Raw genomic sequence first — 24,781 nt, forward strand, 5'->3', positions numbered from 1 at the left:
CTATGGAAACAGAAATGAATCCTCTGAATAAGGATTAAGTATGGGAATTAAGAAATATGGCTAAATCAAGTGAGGTGGTTGAAATTTAGTGGTTTTTGCTGAAAAATTTAATGAAAATAATAAAGTAATTAAGACTTGATTAACAGCAAAAGGATATACACAAAAGATTAGATTGACATATATAGATAGTAAGATTTGAGGTAGTGAGAGCTCTTTTGTGTGTAGCAGTTCAGTGGAATAAGTGTATGAACAGATTGATGTAAAGACTGCATTTCTCAGTGGTGTTTTGGAGGAAGAGGACAATGATGATGGTACAGGGCATGTGTGTAAATTGCTGGAAGGACTCTATAGGCTGAAGTAAACTTCAAAATTCCAGTACAAATGTCTTATTAAGTTTCTCAGGGACTGTAATGTATGGGAGAGCTGTACTGATCCATGCGTGTTCTATGCTGATAACATTATACTTCTTTTTCACATTAATGATAGATTGATAATGGACTCAGCTGATTCAGTAAGTAAATGTACAGAGCAATTGGTTGATCATTTTCACATCACTGTAAATGATGTTGATTGCTACCTGGGATTACAAATCAACAAATTCAACAACTGTATTCAAAGAAACCAGTCTGCATAAATGGAGAGAATTTTATGTAAATATGGCATGACATATTTTTAATAATTATATTATTAACTGAACCATGATGGCGAGTTGGTGAATCATCTCCTTTTAATAATATAGAACTCCAGCAAGAAATATTTGAAATATTTATGTACAGAATGTCAATCATACAAACTAATTGGGGGACATGGATGTCTGAAAAACTGGTTTAGTCAAATAATCAATCTTTACATTTTTATTTACCAGTTTACCAATACAAACTACAAATATTTATAATAACATGAATCTCTTTTGATATTAAAAAGGCAAGTACAGCAGGAATTTATGTAGTACAGTCTAGCAAAAAAAAATGTAATAAATAGGCATTTTGCACATACAGTACATATGTCTAGAATTAACTATTTTAAAAAAAATACTTAATTTTGATGTGTCTAAGCAAGCCTACCAACTTACAGGAAGCTAAGTCACATATTTTCCAGGGCAGATATCTCAGAACAGTTGCTTTCATCTTGAGCTTCAAATCATTGTAAGGCAGTTTCTAAACATCTAAGTGCTTCTGAAGCAACTAGTATATATTCATCTACGTTTTCTGGATCACAATTTCATGAGAAAGACACTGGCAGCATCAGGTTTATCAGTGCAGAAGTTTACAGTTTCACTATCCTGCATGGTTTGATGCACTGGAGCTGCATCATCAACGTTCATCCATTCTTTGCCATCTTCTTCATTGCATTCATGGAAATTGAGTCCTTTTAGCATGCTGAGCATTTCAGACATATCATTCTGTTTGTCATTTTCAATTAGACTTTAAGAACTTTCTGATACAGACAAACTTTTATTCCAGGCTATTTTTCAATTTCTGTTTCTTTACATATCTCATGCTGCTCTGATCACGTAGGATGCATCTACCAAATTAATATTTTTATGGTTTCTTCATAACCTTTCTTCTCCTGCCTCTTCTCTTTCTAAAAATAACCTATGTGACAATTTTCTCCTATAATATCATTTGAATGTCTCAGTAACACCTTGTTCCATGAGCTGTAATAAAGAGATTATGTTAGATGGAAGAAACATCACTGCTAAGAACTCATCATCCTCATGTAAGGTAACAAACACATGATGAATGAGTTGGTGCATTGTCAAGTACAAGTAATGTTTTCTCCCTTTAACCTTTCTTTAACTAATGAGCTATCACAGAGGGTGCAAAACTTCCATAAACCATTTCACGAAAATTGCACTATCCATCCAGTTACAGGGGGGATAGTGGCACAAGTGAGCAAGTAACAGTTCAGTTAAGCATTCATTTGGTTGACTAATGTTCAGATAATCAATGCTCTATTGTGCTTAACACAGAGTACAGGCTGTTAATGTTGTTTAAAGAGTTCAAGATTATACTGACCATACACAGGACAACAAGTGGTAATTTTCTCAAGTTTCAAGGTTGTCCAGTTATGTGCAAAAGTAAGGCTTCAATGGATGTTGAATATGTGGCTTCAAGTGATGCTTCCAAATCACATACATGGTTAGATCAGTTTTTGCAGGAAGTTATATATGGTAATGAGTCCTCAGTTCCTAATTTACAACTAGATAATCTAAGTTTCAACACATTTACTTCATAAACAATCTAAACTCACAGACACATTATGTCATTATATCCATCAGCTAGTTAAGAAGTAGATTAGAGTGAGTTATACATCAACTAGCAGACAGGAAGCTGACATTCTTAAAAAAGAGGTTAACATTTGTGAAGTTACATACGATGAAGGGATTCATTAGCATGGTGTTTACTTCATGATATAAAAAATTGTAGGAGAGTTATTTTGTTTGTTTATTTACAACATGCTCCATTACAACTTTTTTGTAATACTACATATGTATAATGTGCATGTGTGTGTGTGTGTGTGTGTGTGTGTGTGTGTGTGTGTGTGTATGTGTGTGTGTGTGTGTGTGTGTATGTGTGGGTGGGTGGGTGGGTGGGCGGGAGGGTGGGTGCAAAATCTAGTGGTCATGAACTTTATACTACCACCTCTCCTCCCCTTGCCACCCAAATACTGGCAGTGAAAATTTTTTCCGCCGCCAGGATTCCAACCGGTTTACCCATGTCCAATTCCACCACATAAGTTTGCATTAACAACCTCAGCCACGGAGTTGGAAATGTAGGAAAGTGTAAAATTGTTTGTGTGATCAGTGTTATTGTATCTTAGTACTCTTCGAATATGTGAACTAGTGGTGCAAGTGCTTTTGGTAGCTCTAGTTCTTTACTGCTGTTGGCACATGGGTATTGCATTGTATGACAGTGTGTGTAGTCATGCTTTTGATGAATAAAATAGAACTTTTTCTTCAACTGACATATGATATTGTAACAGAAATATTGAGTTTAAACAGACTTATAAATTTTAAACAATGAATATTCCATTAAATGAGATGCTCCTACAAAGAATGTTTTTATTGTGGCACTCAAAGAAAAGTAAGTTATATTTTAAACTATAAGAATCAGGAAAATACAGCTTGTAAAATGATACTAAAATTTCAGATAACTACTATATATATATATAATTTTAGTATCATTTTACAAGCTGTATTTTCCTGATTCTTATAGTTTAAAGTATAACTTACTTTTCTTTGAGTGCCACAATAAAAACATTCTTTGTAGGAGCATCTCATTTAATGGAATATTCATTGTTTAAAATTTATAAGTCTGTTTAAACTCAATATATATACATATATATATATATATAAGAGAAAGGTAGTGTTCATTTCTGTGCTCCTCATTACTGTGATTCAAATCTTAACCTATATGCTTATAGAAAACAAATGCTCAATATTTGTGAGGTTTTAGAACATTCTATAGTACACCTTGCATTTTTTCCAGTGTATTAGCAAGTTTTCATTAATATAATCGACTCTACATAGTTTTTAGTAGTCACTAGTCAAACAAATTATCATTAAACATTTTTAAACTAAACATTTGTTTAAATGCCCTCTGCATAGCATTATTGAATAAAATATATTTTGCACAGAAGTAGATGAAAATAGATTACAACATGATAACAAGCCATCATACTTAATGACATTTGTGTTTCTGATGGTTAGGTTAGTTTTAACCATTAATTAGGGCAGTAATTTATCCTGAATTATTAATATCCATTTTACAGCCTTAAAAAAATTATTTGACAGATACACAATACCACAAATGCCAGCCACACAACTAAGCAATGATCTGTAGCGGTAAGACTCAAAAATTCCATGAGCTTCATCCTTCTGTAAACAGAATCCAGTGTCCTCAGTTCCACCAAGCAGTGTGGCACACTGTTTAGCACTTCAGACTCAGAGCCGGTGGGACCAGTTCTCAAATTCCCGCATGATCATCTTGATGCAGGTTTTCTGTGTTTTCCCTAAACCAATCAAGGCAAATATCAGGATGCATTATTAGAAAAGGATATGGCTGATTTCCTTCCACATCCTTCATCCCCCCCCCCCCCCCATGAGAACTCATCTAATGATGTCATTGTCAGCTAGATCTTTAGCATCCTTCCTGCCTTCCCTCTTTCCAAAGTGTACAACATAAAAGCAAAGAAAACTTTATTGTCAACATGTTGCCTATAAACTATAGTCTTCATGCTTTGTGTTGTTGTTGTGTTGAAAAAAAAAACTGAAGTTATGTTAACATTTTTCAGGACCAGGGCTGGCATTTCTTGCTTATCCATCTGCTGTTCTACAGTTGCCTGGTGCTCCAGTATGGTCATGTTTATTTTTCTTAATGTTGCTTTGTATTGGCCTTGACAGTCAGGTAAGTAATTCAAATCAAAGATAACAGTTTCTATCCTTATCATTTTAATTTTCTTCTTCCTAGTGTCAGATGCTGCAGAAAACAGTATTACATAAAATTCAGTTGAATGAAATTAATTAATTGTAGCTGAGCAAAATCTGTTGATTGTAGAAGTATGTCATCTGAAATACAACAAAGATTAAATTATAATTTCATAAGACTGACCTTGTCCAAGTCTTGATGGTCAAATGGCAAAAGAGATAGGGGAAACTGACAGGATATCATGCATAATATAAAGATAATCTTTCAATTCATTCAAATTGTATCTGTTAGATAATTTGTAACATACTTAAATATATTGATAAAAGACATGAGAGGACAATTTTACACCAGTAAAATTCCAAAAGAACAGGTAAAGTAAATGTGGTACATTTTGCCTAATACAGTGTGTGCCCACCATGAACAGCTGACACTGTTCCACATACCTGTGACAGGAAATCTACGAGACTTTTTATTATGCCACTCATCGAGAGAATTGGTCTCCCTTCTGGAACAGTTATGGGAGATGCTGGCATACTGCAGTTTGTTTTTTGGGTGAATCCCAGATATATTCAGTAGATTTAAGTCAAGGGTAGATGCTATCCACAGAATTTAAATGACATTCTCTCTTAGTTGTCCATCATTTGAGTTCCTTCCATAAAGAGTAAAGAACTGCCTGTGGTACCATCACATAACAGAACAAATTTCTGGAGAAGCTCAACCCCAGTACTTTTGATCAGTCAAAGAACTATTCCCAATTATTAAAAGACCTGTATGTCCCCACTACTGATTGCTGCATACACTATGAGTCTGCCATGATGGAACTGGTATGTATTACACACAAACATTGTGTTGTTTCATATTTCATACTCTCTCCTGATGTAAAAATTTTGGTTGTGATGCCAAATAATAAATTTTGATTCATCAGAGAACAAATATTCAGTGGGCTTCTGTCCATTCATTTACCCATCAAACCAATATATTACTAAAATGGAATTACAGCAGTGGAGGAAAATAACAAACATAATAACTCTCTCACACCACTAAATACAGTCACTAAACCTAAAAATATTCCACCTACAGTAAGCCAGACGAATGAAATTAAAGAGCGGAAGAATAACAGTGATATCTCTGTATATTCCAACAGTCGTGAGAGAGGAATCACCAAAATTTTACAATAAGAACATTGTTTAAACACAAGCAGTTTCGTCAAACCAAGTGCATCCATGTGTGAAATCATAAAGAACTGCTGCAATACCAGTAACGAACAATGCAGGGTATTAATTGCCGGCTCCAACAACGTGTATAAAAATGAACTCAAACATGCCACAAAGTTATTAACAAAAATACTGATGCTACTAGAGAAACAAACAACAATTGTTTTGGGAATACCACACAGATTCAACCTCCCAAGTTTCTCCTGTGTAAACAAGGAGACTGGAAAAGCCAACAGGCAGTTTTTTAAAATCTACCAAGCCTTCAAAAACACATTCTTTCATGACATTGAGGATATGGATAGAGAATTCTATACCAGACATTGTTTGCACCTTAATGGGAAGGGAAAAAGTTTCATTTGTAAAAAAATTGCAGAAATCTTGAGGAATGTTCATGGCACATCTAGCTCAGTGGCCATTCCTTTACCCCAGTCAAACCAATTGTTCCACAAAGTGCAAATCATAGGAGTAACAGCACTATCTACAGTGCCATCTGGACCATAATCAGCAGATAAAACATCCCCCACCAACAGAAGAAGAGGAAACAACTGCAAGTGAAATGTGTAGTGAAACAGGCAGGCGAAAAATAGTGCCTCCATTCCACCTGAAAATTTTTTTAACATCAGGCATGAGGAAGAGCAAACCACAATTTTAAATAGAACCAAATGTTTAACTGTACATATATACTTTAGTATAAATAAGAAAACAGAAAAGAGTCAATGTAGAAATCTTACAAACAATGTTAATTTTGAGACTTTAGACAGAAATACAAGCACTTTAAGAATGCATTTGAACATTAATGGATTAGGTACAACCAATCATAATGGTAGATTGTTTAAAATTGATGAACTGCAGATTTTACTCTCAGAATGCAAAAGTATTAAAATTATTTGTTTAAATTAATATTGGCTTACAAAAGAGTGTGTCACAATTTTAAATAAGTTAAACAGTTTCAGTGTAGCCTCAAGTTTCTGTAGAAGAAATAGTACCTATGGAGGCTCATGCATACTTGTAAATACACTATGTGATCAAAAGTATCCGGACACATGTATGAAAATGACTTACAAGTTCGTGGCACCATCCATCACTAATGCTGGAATTCAGTATGGTGTTGGCCCACCCTCAGCCTTGATGATAGTTTCCACTCTTGCAGGCATATGTTCAATCAGGTGCTGCAAGGTTTCTTGGGGAATGGCAGCCCATTCTTCATTGAGTGCTGTACTGAGGAGAGGTATTGATGTTGGTCGGTGGTGCCTAGCATGATATCGGCATTCCAAAACATCACAAAGATTTTCTGTAGGATTCAGGTCAAGACTCTGTGCAGGCCAGTCCATTACAGGGATGTTATTGTCAAGTAACCACTCCATCACAGGCTTTGCGTTATGAACAGGTGCTCGATCATGTTGAAAGACGCAATCGCCATCCCCAAATTGCTCTTCAACAGTTGGAAGCAAGAAGGTGCTTAAAACATCAGTGTAGGCCTGTGCTGTGATAGGGCCACACAAAACAACAAGGGGTACAAGCCCCCTCCATGAAAAACAAGACCACACCATAACACCACCACCTCCGAATTTTACTGTTGGCACTACACACACTGGCAGATGATGTTCACCGGGCATTCACCATAACCACACCCTGCCATCAGATCGCCACAGTGTGTGCCATGATTCATCACTCCACACAACATTTTTCCACTGCTCAGTAATCCAATGTTTACACTCCTTACACCAAGCGAGGCATTGTTTGACATTTATCAGCGTGATGTGTGGCTTAAGAGCTGCCACTCAATCATGAAATCCAAGTTTTCTCACCTCCCACCTAACTGTCATAGTACTTACAGTGGATCCTGATGAAGTTAGGAATTCCTGTGTGATGGTCTGGATAGATGTCTCCTTATTACACATTATGACCCTCTTCAACTGTCGGTAGTCTCTGTCAGTCAACAGCCAAGATCGGTCTGTACGCTGTTGTGTTGTACAAGGCCCTTCACATTTCCACTTCACTATCACATAGGAAACAGCGGACCTAGTGATCTTTAGGAGTGTGGAAATTTCACGTACAGACATATGGCATAAGTGATACCCAATCACCTGACCACGTTCGAAGTCCGTGAGTTTCGCAGAGCACCCCATTCTGCTCTTTCACGATGTATAATGACTACTGAGGTTGCTGGTGTGGAGTACCTGGCAGCAGGTTGCAGCAAAATGCACCTAATATGAAAAACATATGTTTTTGGGGGTGTCCAGATACTTTTGATAACATAGTGTAACTATTTAGAATACAAAGTGGATGATGATTTCAATTTCCTAAATGAAGAAGGTGTATTTGAAAGTTGCTCAGTTGAATTAGAAAAACAAAATATTGTCATTATACCAATATACCAAATTCCAGGTGCAGCAGCAACAAAATTATTTTTACCAAAGTTAATGGGTCTTTTACAGAAAGTCAATAATGACAAAAAGAAAAGCGTTTTAATAGCCACTGATTTAAATACAAATTTATCCAATGAAACCAGTGACTCAATACAGTTTATGGACCTAATTCAAAATTTTGGGTTCAAGACAAACTTCACGGAATTCACAAGAAAAAATGACAATACAGAAACTTGCATTGATAATATTCTAACAAATTATAAATTCGATGATGCATGGAACCTGTGTGTAGATTTAGGACTTTCAGACCATTGTACTTTGTTTATTGAAATGACTAATACAAATAAATAAAGTACAAGAAAAACATACAGCAAAAGACATTTTACTGTCAAAAACTTAAAATTGTTCTACTCTAAATTAGAAGAGGTGGAGTCAAAAGTTCAAGATGAGATTCCAATCTCTGTATATTTTAACATATTTTTTTAAAGTTTTTATATGTATTTAATGAAATATTTCCACTTAGAGTGTGCCAGACAAAAGTGTCTAATAAGCTAAATTGGATCACTGCTGGAATAAAATATCCAGTGAAAAAAGACAACTGCACAAGGAACTGTAATACAACAAAGACCCTGGTTTCATTAACTATGTTAAACAGTATAAAAGCATATTTAAAAGGTTAGTGAAAGCAGCAAAAGAAATGGTTAATAATAAATACAGCTCAGCTCATGGAAACAAATCAAAGGTAGTCTAATCCATCATAAAATCAGAACTGGGGATTAGAACTGACAGCAAAGATATTTCTAAAATTAAGGTGGGATAGTAAAATTGTAACAAACCTGGCTCAGATATCAGAGTCATTCACCACTTTTTTAATAAATGTATCTAAATCAGTTGTAAATGTACATGCTTATGCAGAAAAAGTACATTTAACACACAAGGCACATGAATACTCTAACAAATTTGAGAAAATTTCAGTTAAAGATGTAGAGAAAACTATATTACAGCTAAAAAACAAACATTCTGCTGGGTGGGATGGCATACCAACCAAAGTAGTTAAAGCAGCTGCCAGCATAATAGCTCACCTTCTTTGCTCAATAGTTAATAAATCACTTGAAGAAGGCCACTTTCCAGATGTCCTAAAGTATGCATAGGTAAAACCTTTGTTTAAAAAAGGCCCAAGAGAAGATATGGGGACATACCACCAAATCTCTAGTCTCCCGATTATTTCAAAAATATTTGAAAAAGTGGTGGTAACATAAATTTAAAAAATTATAGAGAAATCAAACATATTTATTTATTTATTTATTTATTTATTTCAGATAATCACGAAGGCTTTCAAAACGGCAAGAGTACAATAGAAGCCGTTAATGAGTTTGTGAAAGAAATCAGTTCCACCTTCAACAAGTTGAGAAAAGTTGCAGGATTGTTCTGTGACCTCACAAAATCATTTGACTGTGTAAACCATCACTTTTTCCTGTATAATATGGGAAGATACAGAATTGGGGGTTGTGCTTTAGAGTGATTTAGGTCATACCTCACAAATAGAAAACAAAGAGTAGTTATATCAGCAAGTAAGGAAAATTATTTCTCTGAATGGATGATTATTTCACAAGGCATTCCACAAGGCTCAATTCTGGGTCCAATTTTGTTTTTACTTTACATAAATGATCTACCCTTGAACATAAATTCACTCAGTTTTATTCGCTGATGATACTTCTGCCCTTGTTGAAAGCAATGAACCCAAACAAATTTCTTCAACTGTCACAAAACTATTAGACAGTTTGGAAAACTGATTCCAACTAAATGGGCTGAAATTAAATACTGGGAAAACACATTTGCTCAGTTTAAAACTAAAAACTCTGAGGTAAAGGAATTCCACATTAGTCGTAAAAAACAAGAACTGAAAGAAGTGGACTGTGTTAAACTTTTAGGCATGCATTTGGACCAAAATCTATCATGGTCTTCAACATAAAGTATTTAGCAAGTAAATTAAATAGCTTGACATTTGCAATGAAAATTCTGTCATATTCAACTAGTGTGGAGATGTGAAAAACAGTTTACCGTGGCTACTTTGAATCAGTTATAATGTATGGGATTATTGTTAGTTCAGAAATTTTATTATTCCTTAGAAGAATTTCTTAATGATAATATGACAATCTGAGCAAGAAAGCAAGTGGTTGAAATGTTTTGTTAATTAAGCTTAGAAGTTTTATGTCTAATAAATGACTATAATAATTATTCTCTCTTTTTACAGTAATACTGCTGTTTGGTTACTCACAGTCTCTGTAAATTATAAATTAATAATTGTTGTTTCTGTAATACACATAATTGCAGTGTTGACGAGTCCTCTGTACTTTAAATCTTGTGATTTAACTTTTTATGTTATGGGACAGTAAAAATTCTGATTCTGAGTCTGTTATACTGTTAATAGGAAACACACCATGAGCCTCCATACAAGGTGCCAATTTTATTATGATAATTTTGGACAGTTTTTAATAATATTTTACATGCTGTTACTGCTTACAATTCAGCTTTTTTTTGCATATACCAGTATGCCTTGAACATGAGATAACAATCTCTGTTGCTGTATATGCTCATAGGTAATGTTTCCTTAGTATTCGTTGAATACTCCTCATTGTGTGAAATGAGTCTGTGGTTATGAGATGGACTCTCTACAACAGTCCAGTGGCATTTGCTATCTCATGCTGTAAATGATTACCTTTTGTGCTATCAGTGGCTCAATACACATCATATTCTGATAAATCATATTGCTAAGAAACTACACCATATTCTCTTCACAGTAAAATGGTTACTAATAGCCAGCCTTTATCATTCCAAGTACATTCACATTGACACAGTCCACATCATTACAAAGTGTCATACTCATGATCTATGGAACAGGTACTAATCTATGTACAAATGACATATCTAAATTAGCCAATCAGATATTTTTACTCTGTTTGTACCAATAACATACGGTTATATACAACACTGTTTGAGGTGCAACATTCATTCCAGTACGTATCAGGACATCTTAACAGGACAAACAATTATTTTCAGGAGTGAATATTACACACACTTGATTTTTTTTCACATTAAAATCACAGTGATACTTTTGAATAAATAAATACATTTTGGGACAATGGAAACTGATATTAAAATATGGGGAAAGGAAAAATTAAGGAAGGAATAAAATCTGACAAGCCTGATAAAGTTTATGCCAAAATACTGACTCTACATAAGTAAATCTTCATTTGATGTGTTGTAATCTAAAGAACAAAAGAAAAGAACCCTCAAATTTAATGCCCTATACCAATACCAAAATATGTAATGATAGAGCAACTAGACAATTATGGCAGAGGAAATCAGAGATCACCTTGTTGAAGGACCATCATGAATTGTGGAAAGTACAGGAAACCTAAATAAAGGTCACCAGACGAGAATTTAAATCTTAATCTTCCCAAATAAAGGTCCATTGTATTGATTACATCACACAACATTGCATGTTCAGTAATTCAAACCATTTTTTAAAAAAATTACATTGAAAACTGCAGAAAAAGTCTTGTGTAGCTTGCAATACTTCATCAATGTCAGGATTTGGAAAAAATATGAATAATTGGAAGAGTTTGTCATTTCACTTTATGCTTGAGATCTATATTTCCTTTTTGTCAAACTAGAATCACCAACAATACTTATTAATTGTTCGTAGCTATAACACAAACTAAGTTTTGCAGATCTACTATCAGAGGTGGGGGTGTATTAATGTATGTTAAGAGCACATTTGACTTTAATTCTGTAAATGTAAGTAAATATTCATTAGAAGGGACAATTGAATTATGTGCAGCATGTATAAAGATACCAAATGATGAAATTTATGTTACATGTTTATATAGACCATCAGGTGGAAACTTTGAAGTTTTCTTAACAATGTTTCGTGACATGATAGAGAATGTTTTTATATCATACCTGAACAAGTTAGTAATTATAGGAGATTTCAACATAAAGGTATTAGCAGATAAGTTACACACTAGACTATTCAAGAATACTCTGCTTGAATATAATGTAAGATACCTGATAAACACTGCAACCAGGGAGACTGAGACATGCCAGTCTGCAATAGATAACATAATCACTGGTATTCATCTTTACGATCTTACATCTTCTGTTATTATAAGTGCTTTGTCAGACCACCATGCAGTAGAACTAAGTGTGCACATAAAAAAGGTTCCTACACACAGTTGCTACAGATATATTAGGGTGAATACAGACCAAAATATAACTCAGTTGAATAATATGCTAAGGAATGTGGATTGGAACAGTGTTCTAATGACACTTCATAGTTATGGCAAATTCTCAAGTGAACTATTCTACATTCTTAACCAAGCCTGGCCATTAATAAAAAAGAGAATTCAGTCACATGTTATAACCCGAAACTGGATATCAAGTTCAGTCACTGAGGCTAGAGAAAAACTAAGATAGCATGAGTATGCTATGTTAAATGACTTGAGCAATAAAAAATTAAAAGAAGAATTCAAAAAGTATCAGAAATACTATTTAGACCTCCTAATTTCAGAAAAACAGAAACATTTTGAAAGTGTCATTCAGAACTCAAATAATATCTCCAAAACATCATGGTCACTAGTAAATAGAGAAATAGGTAAATCTGGGAACCATACAACCGAAAATCACTTGCTGATAAACAGCACAATAGAAACTGATCAGAATAAGATAGCAGATCTATTTAACAATTAATTTGCTTCTGTTGGCTCCAGCATAAACAATCAGCTTAAAAATCATAAATACAAATTCAGAGGAACACCAGTGTCAGAAAGTATATTTTTGATGCCAACAAGTAAAGAAGAGATAATTAAAATAGTGAGTAGCTTAAAGAATTCCCATGCAGCAGGATATGATGGTCTTAGTCTGGACACTCTTAAGAAATGTATACATAAAATTGCATCACCTTTATCAACAGTTATCAATTCTCATATGGAAGATGGTTTATTTCCAGATGAGTTGAAAATTGCCCGAGTTGTGCCTATTTTGAAAAAAGGAAACAGGAATTTAGTAGAAAACTTTCGACCCATTTCTGTTCTTCCAATAATATCCAAAATCTTTGAGAAAGTAATATACATAAGAATCTGGAACTTCCTGGTATGCAAAAAAGTGATTTCTAAGGGGCAGTATGGGTTTATCAAGGGGTCATCCACCATTACAGCAGCAACAAACTTAATTGAAGGTGTCACTCAAACAATAGATAATAAAGTGGCATCTTTCTAGACTTACAAAAAGCATTTGACTGTGTTGATATGACCATATTGCTGGACAAACTGTGGAACTATGGCATTCGAGGCACAGCCCATAATCTGATGAGGTCCTACTTGACAAATAGGAAGCAGTTTGTGTCTATTAGCACTACAGAGGGAACATACAAATCAAACACCACTGACATAAATGTTGGTATACCACAGGGGTCAATATTAGGACCACTCCTTTTTATTATCTATGTAAATGATATTCAGTCCATAACAAACCATGCAACAGCTATCTTATATGCAGATGATACCACGTTAATATGCAGCAATCCAAGCTGTTCACAGCTCGAAGTGGAATCCAATACTGCAGCAGGCTTAATTCTGCAGTATTTTAATGAAAACAAACTAAAATTAAACACAAATAAATCTGTCTATATTGAATTTGATCTTGGGAGGCAAAAAACTCATGAAAACCAAATCTTAATGGGTGACGAATACATTAAAAAACAATACTCGACCAAATTTCTTGGCCTGACACTAAATGCAGAGTTAAACTGGTCTGATCATGTGAATGATATTTGCAAAAAGCTATGTACTACCATATATGTCCTAAGAAAACGGACACCTTTTTGCAACATCACCACTCTGAGGCAAATATATTTTGCACTATTTGAATCCCATCTAAGTTATGGGATAGAGGTATGGGGATCCATCAGTAAAGGTAATATGAAAAGTGTACTTACCTTACAAAAGAAGGCACTTATAATTATGGGAAAGAAATGTGCCAGGGAGTCCTGCAGAAATTTGTTTAAAGAATTTAAAATACTAACTGTTCATAACCTGTATATGCTGAAGATAATCATTATGGCAGTAAAGAGTAACAAAACATTTAATAAAGAAATACACGATCACAACACTAGAGGTAGAGAGAGACCCCACATCATCTCTCATAGAACAACACTTTATGAGAAAAGCCCTCACTATGCAGGCATAAAATTACTGAATTGCTTCCATCCTAATATCTCCAAATTGCCCATTACAAAACTAAAAATGAAATTAAAATTATGGCTCCTAAACAATCCTGTATATTCAATAGATGAGTTTCTAGATTTAGTACACTCGTATGATGGAAGACCATCTATCTAAAAATATATGTCATCTCAGGTCTTAGACTGTGTCACAAACTGTAAATATTTGAATGTCAGATATGAATACTGTTACAAACTGTAGAATCCTTAATCTAAGTATGGCAATAACAACTTTTTTTTCTGTATAGTCCATATATGTAACTCTGTTCTGTCAACTAAATTTAGAAAAAGTTGTGTAGATAAAAGTGCCAGCCAATAATATGTAACCCTAGTAAGTAAGGCTCTGACTTATCCAGAAGACTGGAACAAAAAAAACCTTTTTTTGTAATCAGTTGATGTTGGATCAAAATAAAATAAATAAATAAGACACCCATAAAATAAGAGTAATTAATTTCTACATAGAAAGAATATGTTACAAAACAGATAAAAACCAAAGGAAAGTGAGATTCAATATTCATATTAGTAAAAATGTTTTCATGGTATGAGGTGTCTCAGCAAGTATCAAGCGACAGACAGGTGGTGCATTTAATAATTAAACAAATTTAAGCCCATACAGGGCACATATTATCTGATAACAGATCATAACAACACACCATGGTACCTGGCAACAAATGTAATTGTTTTAGATATTAGAGGGAAAAAAGTAAAGAACAATACAAGTACACTGATTTGTTCTGAAATGAAATTCTTACATAATTATTTTGGTGGTGGCTTCCAAGTCAACATTAAACAATAGATAGATATGGCACTATAACCTAGCAGACAGTAAATGGGATGGTACAGAAGCAAACCATCTGAGTAAACACTCAATTACATCACTTAAAAATTCCGTGTGATTCAGCAAGTAGTATTTTTTGCATGAGAATAGTTGTGAGACTAGTGGGAAATTTATGTGCAAACTTAGTCTGTTGTACAAATAGATGTGTTGGTCATGATACTGTTCACACAAGAGTAATAAGTGATTTAAATTACCTTCTGTTATTGTATGGCGAAGTTGGAGAGCCTCTGATACCTATCCTGCAGCAGAGACTGGATATGTTGACATGTTAGGGTCACATTGTTATGTAGGATGTAAGGTGTCATCTAACATACATCCAGTCTATAAAAAAAAGGCATCATCCTTTGCAGGAAAGTTGCAACAGTGCAAGTGTTACAAAAATTTTCACAATTATGGTTGCTGAACTACTTCTCAGAGTAACACACTTAACAATATCTTACTGAAGTACACCAATATTCCACCACAAATTAGCAGCTGTGGGTATTTAGCAAGTTTTCAAAATTCTTATGTGTTACTTCATATCATCTCTTTGATGGTAAAATGTTTTTATTATCTGAGATGTAATGAAATGTAAATGAGAAAGTGAGATCTTACCACTGTACCACATTATTATGTAAATATAGTTTATTAATAACAGTTCTAGTACAGTTTTACATCTCAGTGGTTGAAATTACATTTAGGAACAGGAAAATTAATCTAAATGTTTCTTATTTAAATTGAACTGGAATGCTAGATTTAAAATCACTGCTAAGTAATTGAACATTATTATTTCTTATGTTCTCACTTTTTAGTCTGATCACTTGGATCACTTTCTATTCTAACAGTTCTGTACAATGGAAGGATTTGTAACAGCAATGGTTGATGAGTGGCCACAGTTGCTGCGCAGAAGAAAAGAGATATTTATTGCTATTGTATGCTTCCTATCATATTTAGTTGGACTGTCCTGCATTTCACAGGTAAATAGTAATTATTAATTAACTATTTATTTGATGTAGTTGGTTTGATTCCTATTTTATTTAATAACTGAAGACAGATATGTTTCATTGGAGTTCAATATACTGTTTCTTTTATTTTAAATCATAAAATGCTTTTAGGTTCATGCTAAATGAGATATTTTATTTATGCATGGGTATAATACCTACCTGCATGCTTCTGTAACACACATATTGTTTTCCATTTTCTTTTATTTGAACACCATATTTCAATAATCAAGATTTATCACAATCATTTTACAGCTGTATCAGTTTTACAAAACATATCTTAGAATCTTATTTTATGACATTTGTGCCTATATTGTACCCTTATTCCGAGATTTGTAACACTCATCTATGCACTGCAAGTGAACAGCTATTATTAGGTCACAGGAGTTGCATTATTGCTTCTCTGTTTGTGAAGGGTAGTTCTCATTGGACTTAATTTAAAAATCCATTTCCTCCTTGTAACTTATATACATTTAAAATACATAATGTGCAAAACCAATTCTGATGTCACATTAGCAGACTTATTCTGACTTTACTGAATTTCTTCTTTAGAGAGGCTGTTATATGTATGCCACAGCATAAATGTACTGATTGCAGAATCACTTGTTAAGAGTACACTTCATCCCATTCTTACAGATTAGCACAAATGCCTTTAGTATGATGAAGTAATTTAAAAATTTAAGAACAAGGGACACAAAACAGATCACTTTTAAAATTAATAATATAGTTTGATGAATAGCTCTCAAATTAAGGACTGAGATTACACTTAGATGTGAACATCTATGAAAATGTTGAGACTGTTGTACTTCCTAGAAGTGCAAGACACTATGTGTATAACCACATTAATCTCATTATCAGTGGGCATGCATGTTATGAAGCTAAACCACTGCAGCCCATAATGTTCTCTGTACACCTGCAAGGACCTTGACTGGAGTGTTCTTCATGCATGTCGGTCTATAACTCTGGAACTAAAGCATCTTTCATCATCATCTGCAAGCTCTTGCTGTTTTCCAGGTCTCTAGAATTTGCACTTTTATGAGTAAGGTATTAATGACAGGCATTTAAGAAAACACTAACTTTTCTTATCTTAGAGAAGACTGAAGCCACCTCTTGCATTGAAAGATGAAGTACAACAGAGTTGTTGTGATATTTTAAACACAACTGGTTTAAAAAACAACAATGACTGGCATTACCTGTTGCAACTATGTCATATGGAATAAATCTGTTGGAGGTGCCATCCAACACCTGGTTCTGTTCCGTAAGCTCTTCATAGAGCTGAAATAATATTTATTTGTAGGCAATAAATTGTACGACTGTTCCCAGATGATGAGCTATGGTGGACTACGCAGATAACTTTACAAAGATAATTTATAAACATCCATAATTATTTCTTGCACTGGTCTTCCACTAGCAGTTATTCTCTAAATTTAGCCAATGATCTCATCTTCCAGCAATCACTAGTAAGAGCTTCACATGTCTATTATGTTAGCTAGAAGATTCTAGTCATCATTTGTCCAGAAATCAAGTATTGTGAAAGTTTTTTCAGTGCAGCCAAAGTGAAAATTCTGAAGCTCAAATGTTATAACAATGTGGTCACTCATAGTTACATTTTTATTTACTGTCTGGCCACTAATTCTCTCTATAGGTGATCTGCTTGGTAGCTCCAACTGATCTAGTGTAATATGTACAGGTTTCACCATCTCTAAGTAGGCCTAGCACATAGTGAAACAGCATCCATCACTTATCTGGGCCACAGAAGCATTTCCAATTAATTTTCTCAGAAAATCTAGAAGTGCCATAGTATCTGTAAATACTATGGAGGCATAATGGAGAATCAGAGAATCAGTCCATTTGAACAAATTGTGTATAAATGAGTGATATGGAAGTAACAAAGTATAGCAGTACCTCTCCTTGTAGTCAGTTAGCACACCATAAAAAAAATGTGTAAATCATGAGAAATTCCAAAGATGTTATGACAACAGACAAGGTTAGAGCTTTTAAGGTAAAAGTTACAAATGGCAAGGAATGAACAGCTAATATTAGTTAACATTAGTGAAATACACAAAAACAACAAAATTGTGAGCATTTGTTTGATATACAGCGTTCTCTCACTTGTTAAATTACCTCATCATTATTGTATACAGTTTCCATCCCCTATCTGGGTCTGTTAACAGCATAATCCTCTCCCTCTTTCTCTGTACTCCCACCATACTTCTCTCTTCACTCTGACCCAGTCTTCTCCTCTCTTTTCACAGATTCCTTCACTCCAACAGTTCACCTGTGACTTAGTCTTCTTCTAGGTCTCCTGCCTCCTATTGTCATTTCACAGAGCTGTCTCATTATTTTGCCAACTCTCATTCTTTTAATATGCCCATACATACTAATCTTGTCTTGTCTTTTCTTTGGTGTCTTGCTTGGGCTTCTATTTCACTATTTCTCTCACCATCTTATTCCTTACTCCATCCACTCTAGAGTCCTATTCTGCTTCTCTGAAATTTCATCTCACAAACCTGTATCCTGCTCACTTGCCTTTTCTTCATTATTTGCATTTCTGATGCTTGCATGAGTACTGGGGCATAATACACTTGGTATAACATTTGCTAACTTTTCGGTGGTATGTCATTGCTCCAGACCAAGCTTCTGACATTCTACAGTAGGCCATGGGCTTTCCTTCTTGTTTACTTTATGATTCCTGCTGGAGTCTTCTACTATGCTCATTAGTTACTTGAAACTCCTCATGTTCCTTAGCACTTGCCCTATAGTGCTTACACACATTACTACTCTAATCTTGAGCCTTATTGTCACCACCATTTCACACTTCCATCCTCTCCCACTACTTCCCCCTACACTTTAAGGCTTTCTTCTACCTCTCCTTCTCCATTTTCATATGTTACTGAATCATCTGCAAACATCATTTCGTTTTATATATTCCCCTCCTTTTCTCCCTGCCATTCCTGTCATTATCTAATCCATAAGGTGATGAAAATTAGAGAAGATAGTGCACTCCCTTGCTTCAGTCCACTTTCCTGTTCAGACAGTCTTCTCTTTTCTGCTTTTACACAACTCACAATTCCTTGATAAATGACCTTTATTTTTCTTGTAGTAAGCTTTCCAATGCCCTTTTCTCAAGGATTTCCTATATCTTGCTTGTCAGTGTCCTGGAACACCACTTCACCATGATCATAGTGTCTCTCTTGAAGATGCCTTACACTAAAAATTAGATATATCATATGAGTCCCTTTTTCCAGTTTTCATGTATCCTTTTATTCTTTCCATACTATTCTCATGACCCCATAGAACCACTGCACTTTGACAATGCCAGTTGCTCGCACCACCTCCACATTTACTTCATTGAGTTCAGATGATTTTCCTTCTTTCTTGATCTTTATGACTTCCTCTACTTCTGCCCAGGATAGATTTATCTCTACATGCCCTGGACCCTTATTTTCCTCATCCAAATTCCTGATTGGGTTTAGTAACTCTTCAAAATATTCTTTTAACATTTCCTTGATTTCCTATACATTCTCAATTTCCTTTCCTTCTTTATTGGCCATCCTGACATTACCCATCATGCCTCTCTTCTTAGCCATAACTGTGCCACCTTCTTACTCCATTCACTTTCATCTTCCATCATTTTGGCCAGTATCATATTATCTGCTAATCGAGCATGGAAGTTTATACTTTAAATATGACCAGGGACAAACTTTCAAAGAAGTATTTCTTGCTACAAGTAATTTTGGGAGACTGGAATGCTCATCTCATATTTGGTAGTCCTCCACGTAGAAGACAGGATGCAAATCTGTCTGGGTGGCCTGAGTAATCATAATTTATGGGATCAGAGTTTCCTAAAAATTAACACCAATTTACAACTTCTTGGTCTTTATTACGAATTTCCTCCACTTCATCATAAGCAATAGCCACGCAGAGTGGCCACGCTGTTTGAGGCACCACGCCACAGATTGCACAGCTCCTCCCGCCGGAGGTTTGAGTCCCCCCTCAGGCATGGGTATGTGTGTTGTTCTTAGCATAACCTAGTTTAAGTAGTGTATAAGTCTAGGGACTGATGACCTCAGCAGTTTGGTCCCTTAGGAATTCACACACACACACACACACACACACACACACACACACACACACACACACACATAAGCAATAACAAAACCCACAACCACAACAACTAAAACCTCTCCCCTCCTGTCTCTGCAGCTTGTGTATATATTTCTTTTTTAAGAATGAAGTAAACAAAACAACAATTATTGGAACTGCAAAATACATTACTTACAACTAAAAAAGTTAATCAAAAAAGTTCTTGCACAGTAGTTTTACATGAAATAAATTGTCGAATTGATATGTAGTGGTTGTAATTGTAAATTCCATCATTTACTGTGTAATATAATCTCTTACATCTGATCAAGTAATGCAAAATACAAAATTTTGATTTTCTCCTTAATAACAAATTGGCTTTTGTGGATAACATTTCCATGACTTCCAGGCATTGATATACTCATTAAACTGGTTCTTTATGCAGTGAACAGATTTTGGTGAAATATGAAAATATGATATCTATTTACAATAAATTTCATAAACTTGTAATTAAGAGGTCAGTTACATAAGTTCCTATTACTGTGGTTCTACATGGACTAAATTAATATATAATTATTATTATCTTGGATTTTCTGGTTTTCTTTGCAAAATAGTATTTTATGTCAGATCCAATAATGCAAAACATATAATACTGATTTTCTTCTTAATTACTATTTGGGTTTTGTAGCAGACATTTTCTTAAGTTCCAAATATAGTGCTTGGTATGATATTTATCTTTTTTTTAATGAAATGCAGAAGTTTCATCAAAATACGAAAACATGCTGTTTGTTTACAGTTAATTTTGAGAAACTAGTTTTGAAACCCTACTCTGTTACTTGGTTTGCTCACAAAGCTTTCAAGGTGTCATTAACATAGAATTCCACCATACAGTTTGTAGGAATATGCATAAATAAAATATGCAGAGATGTGAGACATTTGGTATTGGGTTGTTTACTAATATGTGGTGCTGTAATATTCTGTTAATCTATGTGATTTGTCCCATTACACCATTCTTCCATCCATTTTCTGCTGCCTCTCTCTTAGCTACTTTCTTCTTATCAGTGTATTCCTTCCATGCTTTCTCTGTTCTCTCCTGAGACCATATACAAAATACATTTTTTTTTTTTTTCAATTTCCTCCCTTACTGTACCATTCCACCAGGGAGTTTCATTCCACCTTTTCTTATCACTGGTTCTCCCACTCTCTTTCTCTGCTGCTTCTGCCATTGTTATTTTGAACCTTCCCCATTCCTCCTCAACTGATGGCTTTTCATTCCTTGGTACATTGCTCATTCTATTTTCTGAAATTCTTCTTTGTATTTTTCTACTTTCAACCTTCACACTCCTATCCTTCTTTCTTATCTTTTTTGTCCCCTTTTTCTCTTTAATCTCTCAAACTGTAACTAATAAAACACAGTGATTACTTATATATGGCTTCAGAAGGTATTACTTTAGCACGTGTGTCTATTACCTTCATGTCCTACTCATGCATTATGTAATCTATCACAGATTTTCCCAACAAACCATGGCTGTACTACATTACCTTATGACTTTCCTTCTTCTTAGGCCAGGTTTTGCCTGCAGCTAGTCCATTCCTTTTACAAAAGTCTAACAATTTTCATCCTTCCTTGTTTCTCCATCCCCATACCTGCATTTTCAATTCTTCGTCATATCCTTCTCTTCCCTTGCTCATGTGTGCACTTAGGTCTTCCATTATCATGATCTTCTGACTGGCTAGTTGTCTCTGCGTTTTCTGTTCAAAGTCCTCCTTCTCTTCAGCAGACTATCCAACTTGTGTGTGCTGTCCTTAGGTTAGTTAGGTTTAAGTAGTTCTAAGTTCTGGGAGACTGATGACCATAGCTGTTAAGTCCCATAGTGCTCAGAGCCATTTGAACCATTTGAGCCAACTTGTGTTGCCTGTACTTGCAGAATTTCCATGTCTTTCCCATTCACTTTCACTCTGACCTTCATCACCCTGGCTAACATTCCCTTCACCTCCTCTTTCAACCCCACTCTCATAACTAATTTCATTCCATGTCTCACTTCTTCTTTATTCCCACTCCAATACAGTCTATGTCCACTCCTCAGTTCCCTACTTCCTTTATTCTTCCACCTGACTCTTGACATTTCTAGAATATCCAGACTCCTGTCAGTGTCTGTATGTCAAATGTACCAAATCTTAGTCCTTGGCAATAACTGGGTAATCTTCCATTATTTTCATTCTTTGCAAGGCTTGTTACATGTTTGAAAGCACATATTTTCTCCACACTTCCTTTCTAAGCCTGTCTTAGCTGGGTTTGTTAATTGAGTCTTCTCTCCACCTATTTTTGTCCATGGGAGGTCTCTAACTTCCTTCCTACCCTTCAACAGTCAGGAGCTGCTGATGAACACTTCGCAGTCCATCATCTAGATGTGCACTCTGTAGGGTTAAGACAGCACTGAGTGAAGTATGATAAATGTAATATACATACAGTGATATATTTAACTTCCATATTTATCCATTCTCTATAATTTATAATGGGAAAAGCACAATATATGCAGTTGCTCTTCTGTAGTCTGCACATCTGCAGCAGTTCCACATATGGGAGTGTGTTCTTTCCCACACCCTATATATTTTGGTTTCTAACATTTCTTTTACTTCCTCTGTTACTCCTAAAAATAGTAAAATGCCTGAAATAGGCCCACAGCTGTATAATGTAGAAATTTTGGAATATTCTATGAGTTTTGTTCATCTGTAAACAGAGCCAAATGTGTTCCATTCCACCAAGCACAGGGGTACAATGCTTAGCAATGCGGACTTACACTTGTGGCTTGAATCCCTGTCCAGTCATCCATATTTAGATTTTCCAAAGTTTCACTAAATCAATTAAGACAATTGCAAGGATGGTTTCTTTGAAAAAGGTCACAGCTGATTTCTTCCCCATCCTTCTCCTGTCCAATCTTGTGGTCCATCACTAATGGCCTCATCAGCAGTGGTATGTTAAACTCTGATTTTCTTTTCTGTGTTTTCTCCTGTTCCCTCCAGCACAAACTATGTGTAACTGCTGTCATTTATGCTGATGGTCACTAATATGTGCTTGTTTGTTTGAGTTTTAATGCAACAGCTATTGCCCACAAATGAATCTTATTATCTAGATGTGTATAGCTTACAAATTTAGCTTATGAGAGCTCTGATAACAATATATATTTTCCTATTCTGAATAAAAGTTTGAAGAAACAGTCATTCACTAGAAAAAGAATAGGAAGATGAAACAATAGGAATCATATGGTTTCATTGTGTTTTAAAAAGCTTTTTCCAGTTCATGGTGGGATGATACAGCAACCAGTGACAAATGTTTTAAAGAGATAAACAGTCTTGGCTGTTTCGCAACCAAGATTGTTCATCTCTTCAAAAAAGTTTTAAAAAGGCCTGTTTTTCTTAAACAGTTTTGATGCCCAGGACACTCTCCAGAAAAACAGCCTCCTATTTCTCATTACACATGAATCTATAGTTTGAAAGATCAGGACACATTTCTATTTGTATGCTGTAATGGTAGCCACAGTTCCCATTGTTGAGGACTGTGTGCTCCTTTGTGTGTTAACAAAAAAATAATTTAGTGAAATCATTGAATTACGAGCCATACACAAAATTGATTAATGTATGTTGATTCTTTTGTTGCTCTAGGGAGGAATGTATGTATTTCAAATACTGGATTCATATGCAGTCAGTGGATTCTGTTTATTGTTTCTGATATTCTTTGAATGCATTGCAATTTCCTGGGCATTTGGAGTGAATCGCTTTTATGATGGAATAAAGGATATGATTGGTTACTACCCATTCATGTGGTGGAAGTTCTGTTGGACTATAGCTACTCCATTTATATGTGTGGTAAGAATTTTCCTTCAGTTCCATATTTTTTGTTTTGCTTGTCGCCTTCTTATAAATTTGGCATATTTTGTTTTCAGACAGAAATAATAATAAGAATTTAACATATTTTCAATGTCTAAATCATATTTACTACCAAATGCTTCATGGTTGTTGCTTGTTTGTTTTGTTTGTATAAAAGTAATAAAGAGGCTAGTGGAAGAAATTCCATTAGCAGAAAGAAACTGGAGCAGAGATTAGACAAAGTGCACTGAATACTGATTTGTTACTTCCTGCTAAACAGTAACACAAAGTTCAAAATAAATATCCAACTTCTTGGTTTCATGTCTTTTACTGCTATTTCACTATTAATTTGAATCTATTTGACTCTTGAACCACATAAAAATAATTTTGAAATGCTTGCTCTCCAATAAAACACATTTTTCAAACTTTATGACCATACCTCTGCACAACATAAACACTGTGCAGGATGAGTCTGAACCATACCAATAATCTTTCAGAGATCAGTGAATGTTGCTTGGTGAATCCTTTGATAAAAGAAACCCCTGGTCTCCATGTTGATGTTATGGAGTAGTTCATTCAGTTTATTTCCTTTGAACTTTATTGCATTGACAATGCTTGCACATCTGTGGAAATACATGTGAAATGAAATTTGTGTTGTGTTTTTAAGGAAAACAATTCCACTGATTCACAATACTCACAGATGAAAATATTGTTGCC

The 24,781-nt window shown here is 34.8% G+C and overlaps 1 protein-coding gene across 2 annotated transcripts in view; it reads left to right on the top strand.

The window, feature by feature from the left end:
- LOC126470342 (sodium- and chloride-dependent GABA transporter 1) overlaps nt 1–24,781 on the top strand; it is a 381,315-nt gene that overhangs the window by 343,976 nt on the left and 12,558 nt on the right. For both annotated transcript variants that reach the window (XM_050098132.1, XM_050098131.1), the window contains exons 9-11: nt 4,297–4,409; nt 15,959–16,090; nt 23,861–24,064. In XM_050098132.1, coding sequence (XP_049954089.1) covers nt 4,297–4,409; nt 15,959–16,090; nt 23,861–24,064 — 449 coding nt within the window. The remainder of the gene's footprint in view (nt 1–4,296; nt 4,410–15,958; nt 16,091–23,860; nt 24,065–24,781) is intronic.

Source organism: Schistocerca serialis, chromosome 3 (genome assembly GCF_023864345.2).
Source record: "Schistocerca serialis cubense isolate TAMUIC-IGC-003099 chromosome 3, iqSchSeri2.2, whole genome shotgun sequence".
Taxonomy (NCBI): Eukaryota; Metazoa; Arthropoda; class Insecta; order Orthoptera; family Acrididae; genus Schistocerca; species Schistocerca serialis.